General features: G+C 47.6%; 1 protein-coding gene across 7 annotated transcripts in view; it reads left to right on the plus strand.

The window, feature by feature from the left end:
* The window catches only part of LOC139751633 (uncharacterized), a 1070361-nt gene that overhangs the window by 270444 nt on the left and 787011 nt on the right, over positions 1-12906 (plus strand). For all 7 annotated transcript variants that reach the window (XR_011713397.1, XM_071667252.1, XM_071667253.1 and 4 more), the window contains exon 2: positions 1-4617. This exon is cut by the window's left edge and continues 178 nt beyond it. Coding sequence is in view for 6 of the 7 variants with exons in the window: in XM_071667252.1 (XP_071523353.1) it covers positions 198-4617 (4420 nt within the window). In the remaining variant the exon portion in view is untranslated. The remainder of the gene's footprint in view (positions 4618-12906) is intronic.

A 12906-nucleotide genomic window follows, 5' to 3' on the forward strand; every position in this document is an offset into this window, starting at 1 on the left:
GTTCTGGAAACCGTTGTCTTGCTGGTGTGGTCGACGTCCGTAGACATGTGTTGTATCCACCTCCCTCAGTAAAGTGTCGGGGGAGAGGACTTCAACAGGTGTATGATGACTCCCTCGATATGTCCATTTGTGAGAAAATGTTACGTGTCTGTTGACCTAGATGGTGGAGCGCCTCTGTACCCACTCATGTGCCCAACATGACTGGTGCTACGAACGAGGCAGTTAGTGCCGACCACAACCAGGGAGAGACCACTGAGAACTACCATCACCACAACTACCATCACTACCACTCCAGGATTGCTTCCCCGGTGGGAACATCTGGTAAGTATAACAACCCCTCCAGGCCTAATTTTAATAGTTTACCCCAAACCCTCGGTGAGAGTAACCCGAACGAACGCTTCATCGGTGAAAACAATCATGTGAACAATGGTTACCAAGATTCAGAGAGGCCCAGGGCCAGGAAGTCATCGGAGGAAGGAAAATGCGACAGTAGATCCACCTCCTCCTGCTGCTCCTGCGAGTGTGTGAGGAGTGAGGATCAAGCGACGGCTGGTCCTTTGGGCGGTGCTGGCGGCTCGGGTCTCAGTGTTACCGCCGCCTCGGGAGCGGACGGTTGTGTGTGTCTGAGTTCGCCAGCCCCGAGCAGCTGTCCCAACTGTCGCCCTCACCTTAACAGCCCAGCCACGCCCCAGTCCTCTTCCACATCCCAAGGGAGTCATAACACAGGGGCTGAGGACCGCCTAGGTTGTGAGGCTGTCGACCCGGAAGGGAATGGAGTATTGTGTGATAAGGAGCCGAAAGTACAACGTGTGATAAAAGTGGATAGAGGAGAGATACAAGTGGAGGTGATAGGTAGTGAGTTGTTGGTGAATAGTGGCTCCAGAGATTTCAGTGATAGTGAGAATGGCGTGAGCTGCTCCACTGAGGCAAAACCCACAAAGAAAAAGAAGAAATTTATCATTATCCTCAAGGGGTTGCTCAGTATATCGAAGCGAAGTGAGAAAAAGAAATGTGTCGAGAGTGAAAGTGAAAGGTTAAATTGTCTGAACGCCGATGTGGGTAAGAATTTAGCAAATAGAGGTGAAAAAAGTAACGCCACAGCCGCTGCCAGGTGCAGCATAACAGAAGGGAAAAAGAGAGATATAAGTTGTGATGCAAGAAGGCAGAACCACCTTTATCATCCTGGAAAGAAAACGAGACCTGGACGCATTGAAGGACACAGAAATAATAGTGATTTGAGAGACCTTACAAAAAACGCTGGTAGTGAAGATAGGAGACTACCCTCACGGAGGCATATACCGAGGGGGAACACCCTCCAGTGTGAGGAGGATTGTGGAGGCCAGTCGTCAGACACCAGCGGATCAGGGAAGGTTGTTGGTGCAGACGGTCATAACTGTGGGAGACGCAGGCATCTCCACAACCCCAACAAGAGTGAGATCGCCCCAACCCACCTGGGGACACAGGAGCAGCTGACGTTACTCTACCACGCTGCCCTAACGCGCAACACATACGTAGAAAACGGGAGATGGAAGACTACATGTCGCGGCGGAGCGGCTGACGAAGATCCGCTCCCAGTTTTAGAGGCTGTCCACGCACCATCCACTGACGTCACCCCCGAGGATACCTCAGCTCAGGTGTACGACGATCTCAGGGTCGCTGAGGACGACAACAACCACGCTGAGGAGGAGGACCTCCACAGTGACGCTGAGGAGGAGGAGGACCACCACGGTGACGCTGAGGAGGAGGAGGACCACCACCACCACTACCACAGTGACGCTGAGGAGGAGGAAGACCACCACGGTGACGTTGAGGAGGAGAACCAGCACCGCAGTGACGCGGCGGAAGATCACCGTCAGGTTGAAGCCGTCTCAGCCTCCAGCAGGCATTGTGAGGACTGTCTAGCCTCTCCAGACGAGACTGGTGCCTTACGAACTACCGTCGAAGACTGTCTTGATAAACGATCACTTCCCGACGAAGAACTTTCAGAGGAGGAACTTGAGCCATCGCTTGAAGGTCGTAAAGAACTTCAGGAGTTACCCAGGAAGGTGACGGTAGAAGAGGCGGACGGTGAGGAAGACGACGACGCGAGTCTTGTGCCATCGTCATTAAATCAGACACACACCCTCTGTGCTCCCCGGTGTGACGACACCAGCCAGCGTAACGGCGTATCTAGCGTTGTCACCTTGCCGTCTTCGGCCCAGAGCCTTCCAGTAAATGAAGATATCATTGAATGTGAGGAGAAGGAGGAAGATTGTCTCGTGAACTGTGCAGTTAACGGTGGTGAGGGAGAGAGACTTGAGCAGGAGCAGGCCAGCCGGCCACACCCTGTCGACTTTAGACCCGAACCAAGTGTAGACGAAGTAGAAACAGACGTAGAGGAGGTAGATTCAGTTGTTGATTCGGATTGTGACTCTGTACAGAGTGATTCAGACAGTAGCAGCAGCAGCAGCGATAGCAGTGTTGACTATGACCCACCTCCACCCGTTGATGATAGTTTCTACGACTTACAGTTCGACCCATATTTCTATCAAGGCAGTATTTCCCTTGAGGACATCCCAGACGACCAGCCAATAGACTATCCCTGTCCCTTTGATGTCAATGGTGATTATATCTCCAGCCAGGACCGCCAGTTCATTCCCCACTTCTCTTACATAGACAACTGGAGCTACAACCCTGTGACTAACCCTGGCGACCTCTACAGGAGTCAGAGTCAGCCAGAAGACGTTAGTCGCCGTCGATACGAGGACGAACCTCTTGATGGTGACGCCCCACTTCACGTGTTCCTTAGCCAGCCTATTCCTCGGCAGTTCTCGGCCAACTTCCCTCTGGAAAGCGGTCTCTTAAAGCCCAGGAAACGAGGAGAGTTTAGCTCACTTTGCAGCTTTGGTGGGTCGCAGCTGTACACCATCACCGAGGAGGCTGAGGGAGACGAGCCAAGCGACGACTTCTACTGCAGGAGGAACTACTCGGAGTCTAACCTCTACTTCGGGGATCCTGAAGGATTCTACAACGAACCTTATTACAACTCTGATCTTTATTACGGTGATACCGACTCCGAGACGGAGTCGACCATTCACAGCGAACTGTCCGACTTCCGGCTGTCAACAGAGACGCTCGAGCAAGATTCATCAGAGGTCGCTACAGAGCCAGACCCAGAGTGGTCAGAAGGCGCTCCTGAATCGGATCGAGAGAATTCGTCTGTTTGTGACAGCCCATTTGAGGAGACTTGCTTTAAGAATACTGGTTATTTTGACGACCAGTTCTTAGAAGACTCGAAATCAGACGACGATCCAGAATCCTTTTGTGAAGCCTTCGAGCAGGAGTGTGTGTCTCCTGATCCAGAGACTGAAGACTCGACTCTCCAGGACTCTGAGGGTTCTTGTCAGGGAGAGTATCCTGATGAGTTTTTCCTCTTCTGTTCTGAGGCCGAGATCACAGACATGGAAGTGATGGATAACATGGACATGCTGCCTTATAACGGCAGCAAGGACGACTTCACCTACTTCAAGGTGGAGAAGAAGACGTCGGACAGCAGCAGCCCCATAGATCAAGACTTCCTCCTGGAGAGCTACAGCTGTAGGGTAGATAACAGCTATCTGAATGCCGATAACCGCAGGAAAACCACTGCTCTCCCCTACGACTCGTACTGGGATCAAGGCATCAATGGAGCTGACTCCAGGAAGGGGCCGTCTACCCATATCTACCAGAATGTACCTATTCACAGCCGGCTGTCCAAGTCTAACCCAAACTTGACTTCTATCACCGACGAGACGGACCACCGCAGTCCCCAGCCCCGTCCTGTCTACCAAAATGTGCCGATGCCGGCTAAGAGGTACCACGTCCCTGGCAGAGACCATGCCAGGCTGGGAGAGACCATCAGCAACGCTTATGCTTACGACAGCAATAGTAACTATTCTGGCTACCGAAGCGAACAGACTCAGCCCAAGAAGACAAAGCTTCAGTCACCATATATGAACGTGCCTTACAATGGCCAGAGAGATGAGGTTTTAAATCAAAACCTTCATGACTCTCAGATGAAGTCTTCCAATTCCCTGGTCGGCTTGGACTGTTTATCCTCGAATGGTCATGACGTCACGTGGTATTCCGAAGACCAATATTCCCGCAAAGTGGAGTCTTCCAGGATTCGTGACCAGAGGGTCTGCCAGGACCTGAGGTTTGCAGAACTGACACAGCTCTCGTCGTCTGACACCTCCTTGAGCCACCGCAACCCATGCTTCGTGGATAGAGACACGTCGACGCGAACTCCGGCAGCCTTTAACGCCTACGCCTCCAACACCAGCCTTGACCACGACACCTTCTCCAAGACCTCCAAGATTTACAAGTGGAACGGATCTTCGTCAGTGTCTGACCTGACCTCACTGAATCGTGACCTGTCTCCCACCCGATCTGGGCTCAGCAGGGCGTCGGCCTCTGCCACTGACCTAACCCGGGTGGGAACGGGTTCGGATGAGGACGGTGACCTGACAGAGGAGCCCCTGGGCCAGACCAGCTACGCTGCCTGGTGCGCCCGCATCTCCGATGACCAGGACGACCAGGACTTCATGCTGCCAGTCGATCTCAGGAACAGCTCGTCCTTCGTCTTCACTCCGCACCCCAGTAAGTAGCTACCTCACCTTCCATTACGTTGGGAAAGGAGAATATAGCCTCCTGCTCTCATAGAATGTGTCGTCCATGATATAAGGCTGTTTTATACCGAATGACGTCATCAACCGTTCATCGTCGAGAGTCAAGCGCTGTGCACTTCGTGACTTGGGAGTGTTTCGTCACTGGCGTGTGTGTGTGTGTGTGTGTGTGTGTGTGTGTGTGTGTGTCGAGGGTGAAGAGGCCAAGGTAAAAACAAGAGAGAGATGACGTCGTGTCATTAATGGGTGGCCGACCAGGTCTTGCTGACAGGTTTACATAGGATTTCATTTATGTTTCTTTTTATTCGTACTCTCCCGGGAGGGCCCGGATTTTTTGGTGTAATTACTTGTTTCACTTGGCAGAGTGTTGCTGCAGGGTGTGTGTGTGTGTGTGTGTGTGTGTGTGTGTGACCCTGGAGGACTTTCCCAGATCCTCACGTCCCACTGGACTGGACTGGAGGCGTCCCTCACCATCCCCTGTATCCCAATAGAGGGACTGCAGTAAGACGTATATTCGTCAGTATTCTTTCCTAAACTCGTTCTTACAGATTGTGAAATGTTCTGGCAGCATTTCCCTGGTATGAGGCGCGTGAGGGACGTCCCTTGTGACGTATGTGTAACTCGGTTTCGTGTTGGCAGTCAATAATGGTCGACCAGCAGCTTATGATATAAACAAGGTGATCATATTTGTAATGGTAGCAGACATATTGAAAATTCTCTCTCTCTCTCTCTCTCTCTCTCTCTCTCTCTCTCTCTCTCTCTCTCTCTCTCTCTCTCTCTCTCTCTCTCTCTCTCTCTCTCAAACGTTTAGCAGATGAGGCTCGTGGCTGGTCAGTCGGAGATGAACTTCAAATAATTGGCTCCTCAGGAGGTGTGTGGGCTGGCACTGGCGGTTCACATTAACAAGCAAGCAGTACGTGCGGTGCGCGCTCCGTGCTAGCCCGAGGCCTCGCCCTGCTGTCCCCAGCATGATCTCGTCGTAGGTAGGAAGGTAGCCTGCCTCGCACACGTTAGGTAGTGTGTCTCTTGCACATCAGGTAGTGTGTCTCGTACACATTAGGTAGTGTGTCTCGTGCACATCAGGTAGTGTGTCTCGTGCACATCAGGTAGTGTGTCTCGTGCACATCAGGTAGTGTGACTCGTACACATCAGGTAGTGTGTCTCGTACACATCAGGTAGTGTGTCTCGTACACATCATGTAGTGTCTCGTGCACATCAGGTAGTGTGTCTCGTGCACATCAGGTAGTGTGTCTCGTGCACATCAGGTAGTGTGTCTCGTACACATCATGTAGTGTGTCTCGTGCACATCAGGTAGTGTGTCTCGTACACATCAGGTAGCGTGGCTCGTGCACATCAGGTGGTGTGTCTCGTACACATCAGGTAGCGTGGCTCGTGCACATCAGGTGGTGTGTCTCGTACACATCAGGTAGTGTGTCTCGTACACATCAGGTAGTGTCTCGTGCACATCAGGTAGTGTGTCTCGTACACATCAGGTAGTGTGTCTCGTACACATCAGGTAGTGTGTCTCGTACACATCAGGTAGTGTGGCTCGTACACATCAGGTAGTGTGTCTCGTGCACATCAGGTAGTGTGTCTCGTGCACATCAGGTAGTGTGTCTCGTGCACATCAGGTAGTGTGTCTCGTGCACATCAGGTAGTGTGTCTCGTGCACATCAGGTAGTGTGTCTCGTGCACATCAGGTAGTGTGTCTCGTACACATCAGGTAGTGTCTCGTACACATCAGGTAGTGTGTCTCGTGCACATCAGGTAGTGTGTCTCGTACACATCAGGTAGTGTGTCTCTTACACATCAGGTAGCGTGGCTCGTGCACATCAGGTGGTGTGTCTCGTACACATCAGGTAGTGTGTCTCGTGCACATCAGGTAGTGTGTCTCGTGCACATTAGGTAGTGTGTCTCGTGCACATCAGGTAGTGTGTCTCGTACACATCAGGTTGTGTCTCGTGCACATCAGGTAGTGTCTCGTGCACATCAGGTAGTGTGTCTCGTGCACATCAGGTAGTGTGTCTCGTACACATCAGGTAGTGTGTCTCGTACACATCAGGTAGCGTGGCTCGTGCACATCAGGTAGTGTGTCTCGTGCACATCAGGTAGTGTGTCTCGTGCACATCAGGTAGTGTGTCTCGTACACATCAGGTAGTGTCTCGTGCACATCAGGTAGTGTGTCTCGTGCACATCAGGTAGTATGTCTCGTACACATCAGGTAGTGTGTCTCGTACACATCAGGTAGTGTGGCTCGTACACATCAGGTAGTGTGGCTCGTACACATCAGGTGGTGTGTCGTGCACATCAGGTAGTGTGTCTCGTGCACATCAGGTAGTGTGTCTCGTACACATCAGGTAGTGTGTCTCGTACACATCAGGTAGTGTGTCTCGTGCACATCAGGTAGTGTGTCTCGTGCACATCAGGTAGTGTGTCTCGTGCACATCAGGTAGTGTGTCTCCTAGTCTGGAATGTGTAACCTGTGTTCCATATTACTACATCAGTCTTGATGTTTTCCTCCACATTTTCCCTTCTTGTTATTGTGTCAACATTATCTGGGTTAGCTCTACCTGGGGGCCAGTTAACGCAGCGAACACCGTGAGCAGTATATGAGGGAAAGAAGGCTCCTGATTGGCCAGCACTCGCTGTAGCTGGAGGGAACATTTTGTCCAATCATGATCTAGCACACCCTCCCACCCGGAAGTCAGGAAATTGTGAGGCAAACCGTCTTGCTGTTAAGCGATTACGTAGCAATGTCTGGTTGTTTTCGTCTTGGCTGGGCAGGTTGATCCATATTTCTTTGAGAATACTGGATGACAATAGACCTGGAAAGCTTTAAATAAAGATGGAGTCATAGGTTCGTTCATCATTCACCATATGGTTGATAGTCGACTACATGTCACGTATAAATGGAGAATATATGAAGATTCAGATTCAGGAAATAAATAGCAAGTCTCAAAATGATGATAGGCCTGACCTTCCCCTGGCCTCTCCTGGTCGTTGTTGATGAAGGGAATCTTAATTGGGATGATAATTAAGGTGACGTGACCCTCCCTGCAAAGGCCATCCGATTTCTGTCCCGTTAGGCCTACAGCTGACATGCCCCTGTCAGTCAAGGTGACAGGGGTTGAATATTTCCCAGTGACGTCAACTTGTGCTGAAGTAGAACAGTGGTGGATGTGATCGACGCATCTCCAACCATTTGCTTGAAGTAAGACGTAAACTTGACATATTTTGAAGTGACTAATCTTGATTAATCTGATGCTCTTGATTAATCTGATGCTCAGTGATTAATCTGATGTTCAGTGATTGCCCTGCGGGTCGTACATCAATGGTTGACGGTTGTAACAAGTACTGGAAGATTTGGCTGGCGTGTTGTGCTGCAGTGTGGCCATCCAAGGCTAAGAATAGATACGGAGATGAGGAAGAACTCACTGTGTCCTCACGAACACCTGACCCCTGTTGTTCTGTATAACATTAGGGCTAATGTTGCATATCACTCCCAGCATGTACCTGTTTGCTCTCTCTCTCTCTCTCTCTCTCTCTCTCTCTCTCTCTCTCTATGTGGCCTGATTGTGGAAAGGGGATATGATTCCCATGCAATATTTATATATATATATATATATATATATATATATATATATATATATATATATGACAGGTAGAGAGTGGGTGTGAGCGACTGAGGCCATTTCTTCGCCAGTTTCTAGCGCTACCTCGGTTATGCAAGAAATAGCGAACATTTATGAAGGAAAAGAATATATATATATATATATATATATATATATATATATATATATATATATATATATATATATATATATATAAGACGGAGAGAGAATAGTAAAGGTCATTAGGTTGACAGTTGGCCAACCTAGCTGGACACCCTGGGCTTGACGAGCCAATATATCTTTGGTGTGACCCGCCCACCATGCTCGCCCCGGCTCCTGCATATGTACGTCTTACTTCTTTCATTTTCCTTACCTCTACTTTCTTTCTCATGTTCCTCTCTCCATCATTTAGTTATTCCATATATTTTCCCATTCATTCTTCTTTCCATACCTACTTTGTTCGTAATGTATGGAGGAGGTTTCGTCCTCAGGTCTTAACTTCCATATATTGTTCTTCGTTTGTCTGCCCGTTCTATCCTCTCCTCTTCCTTCCCCCACATAACGATGGTGGACTACCGACACACCTGGTGAGCGAACTCTCACCCCCTCCCAGTCCTCTGACATTTCGCCACCTATTTGCATGGCTTGAGCCGTACTGGGGCGGGAGACAAGGCCCACGAGATATGCTTATTGGGTCTTGTTGATCTCTGGAGACGCCCCACCCCGCCCTACCCCGGCCAGCTGGTCTTAACTGGGGCCCCGGCGTCCAGCGGGTGTCTGAGGGTGAACGCTGGCCAAGGTGTTCTCCAACACCTGGCCACACCACATGTACACAAGAGGATGGTATTGTGTGAGGGAAAACCTCGAGAGGACGCAATGATCGTTGGTGTTTAGCTGGGTACATAGATACATGACCATGGTCCCACATGATGTATAGCCATGGTCGTACATGCTATATGGCCATGGTTGTACATGATGTATGGCCATGGTCGAACATGATGTATGGCCATGGTCGCACATGATGTATGGCCATGGTCGAACATGATAGATGGCCATAGTCGAACATGAGGTATGGCCATGGTCGTACATGTATACATTACTGTTACGGAAATTGTACTAATCACTAAAACTGTAATTATGGCAAGCAAAGTTATGTATATTTATGTGTACACGTTATTGAAAGATACAAGTGTTAGATGGACGTATAACCACGTACGTCTTACTTACGTAAGTCGTGTAACATACACAAGCGACGGTTGACCCATAGCTTGGAAAAAGGAAGAGAGGTGAACCGCACACTAGTTGTCCAGGTTTAAGGAGAATTTAAGGGAATCTCTCTCTCTCTCTCTCTCTCTCTCTCTCTCTCTCTCTCTCAGTCCTTGGTGCTGGAGTGGGTTGCGTGCTGAGTGTATGTTGAAGGCTTTCCCCTCAGGGTGGCTCGCTGCTGACACTGAGTTCATTACTGAGACACTGCCTTATATATATATATATATATATATATATATATATATATATATATATATATATATATATATATATATATATATATATATATATATATTCCTATGAGTCCACGGGGAAAATGAAACACGATAAGTTCCCAAGTGCACTTTCGTGTAATAATCACATTATCAGGGGAGACACAAGAGAGAAATATGACAGTCAGTTGATATACAACGAAGAGACATAGCTATATATATATATATATATATATATATATATATATATATATATATATATATATATATTTTTTTTTTTATACTTTGTCGCTGTCTCCCGCGTTTGCGAGGTAGCGCAAGGAAACAGACGAAAGAAATGGCCCAACCCCCCCCCCCCCCCATACACATGTACATACACACGTCCACACACGCAAATATACATACCTACACAGCTTTCCATGGTTTACCCCAGACGCTTCACATGCCTTGCTTCAATCCACTGACAGCACGTCAACCCCTGTATACCACATGACTCCAATTCACTCTATTTCTTGCCCTCCTTTCACCCTCCTGCATGTTCAGGCCCCGATCACACAAAATCTTTTTCACTCCATCTTTCCACCTCCAATTTGGTCTCCCTCTTCTCCTCGTTCCCTCCACCTCCGACACATATATCCTCTTGGTCAATCTCTCCTCACTCATTCTCTCCATGTGCCCAAACCATTTCAAAACACCCTCTTCTGCTCTCTCAACCACGCTCTTTTTATTTCCACACATCTCTCTTACCCTTACGTTACTTACTCGATCAAACCACCTCACACCACACATTGTCCTCAAACATCTCATTTCCAGCACATCCATCCTCCTGCGCACATCTCTATCCATAGCCCACGCCTCGCAACCATACAGCATTGTTGGAACCACTATTCCCTCAAACATACCCATTTTTGCTTTCCGAGATAATGTTCTCGACTTCCACACATTTTTCAAGGCTCCCAAAATTTTCGCCCCCTCCCCCACCCTATGATCCACTTCCGCTTCCATGGTTCCATCCGCTGACAGATCCACTCCCAGATATCTAAAGCACTTCACTTCCTCCAGTTTTTCTCCATTCAAACTCACCTCCCAATTGACTTGACCCTCACCCCTACTGTACCTAATAACCTTGCTCTTATTCACATTTACTCTCAACTTTCTTCTTCCACACACTTTACCAAACTCAGTCACCAGCTTCTGCAGTTTCTCACATGAATCAGCCACCAGCGCTGTATCATCAGCGAACAACAACTGACTCACTTCCCAAGCTCTCTCATCCCCAACAGACTTCATACTTGCCCCTCTTTCCAGGACTCTTGCATTTACCTCCTTTACAACCCCATCCATAAACAAATTAAACAACCATGGAGACATCACACACCCCTGCCGCAAACCTACATTCACTGAGAACCAATCACTTTCCTCTCTTCCTACACGTACACATGCCTTACATCCTCGATAAAAACTTTTCACTGCTTCTAACAACTTGCCTCCCACACCATATATTCTTAATACCTTCCACAGAGCATCTCTATCAACTCTATCATATGCCTTCTCCAGATCCATAAATGCTACATACAAATCCATTTGTATATATATATATATATATATATATATATATATATATATATATATATATATCTTTTTTTCTTTTCTTTCAAACTATTCGCCATTTCCCGCATTAGCGAGGTAGCGTTAAGAACAGAGGACTGGGCCTTTGAGGGAATATCCTCACCTGGCCCAATTCTCTGTTCCTTCTTTTGGAAAATTAAAAAAAAACGAGAGGGGAGGATTTCCAGCCCCCGCTCCCTCCCCTTTTAGTCGCCTTCTACGACTCGCAGGGAATACGTGGGAAGTATTCTTTCTCCCCTATCCCCAGGGATAATATATATATATATATATATATATATATATATATATATATATATATATATATATATATATATATATATATATATTTTTTTTTTTTTTTCTTTCAAACTATTCGCCATTTCCCGCGTTAGCGAGGTAGCGTTAAGAACAGAGGACTGGGCCTTGGAGGGAATATCCTCACCTGGCCCCCTTCTCTGTTCCTTGTTTTGGAAAATTAAAAAAAAAAAACGAGAGGGGAAGATTTCCAGCCCCCCGCTCCCTCCCCTTTTAGTCGCCTTCTACGACACGCAGGGAATACGTGGGAAGTATTCTTTCTCCCCTATCCCCAGGGATAATATATATATATATATATATATATATATATATATATATATATATATATATATATATATATATATATATATATATATATATATTATCACAAACAGTTTAGTCTGTAAATGTAGATAATACAAGAGTTTAGCATATAATTATCTTGCAGAATACCACGCAGATAATGGTTTAATTACCAAACAACATATAACTTTGTTAGCACTGAGATAATTGTGTATGACCTGACATTTGGAGGAGAGTGTGTGTGTGTGTGTGTGTGTGTGTGTGTGTGTGGGTGTGTGTGTGTGTGTGTCTTGGACTAACACTAGTGGTGGGAGTGATCTTTGTACATGGTTAACCTGATATTACATACGTATAGTGTCTTGTGGCTCGACGCTTGTGGTAGCTGGCCATTGTAGGTTTACGTGTGTGGTGATAATATGGTGGGCAGTGGTGGTGCCGGTGTTTGCATGGTGACCTCCACGATCACCGTGAGCAAAGATAGCCCCAAGGTAACCATGGATTTGGATGACCATGACTGATACACGCTCAGGCCAGCACGTGTTCGAGAAGCTTGGGCACGCGGCAGTCGGCCCACTGCCAAATCCCAGCTGTTTATCCTCTGGTCGATACATACAGAGCAGAACAGTGAAGACGTGGTACATATATACAAGGTTAAGAGACGGGATAACACAAGTGCAAAACTCTCTCCCAGTAACACACGAACAGTAATCACACACACACACACACACACACACACACACATACACACACACACGCACACACACACACACACACACCAATATAATTTATAATCGTATTTGACTCGATGGCTTGATGTATAAGAGAGAGAGAGAGAGAGAGAGAGAGAGAGAGAGAGAGAGAGAGAGAGAGAGAGGTCGCCACCTCTCTCGTCCCCAGTTATTAACACTTAAATTGATTGGAAATTGGGACCACTCCTGAGGAAAATTGGTCATCATTTTCCAATTAAGA

This window comes from Panulirus ornatus, chromosome 11 (assembly GCF_036320965.1).
Source record: "Panulirus ornatus isolate Po-2019 chromosome 11, ASM3632096v1, whole genome shotgun sequence".
Classification (NCBI taxonomy): Eukaryota; Metazoa; Arthropoda; class Malacostraca; order Decapoda; family Palinuridae; genus Panulirus; species Panulirus ornatus.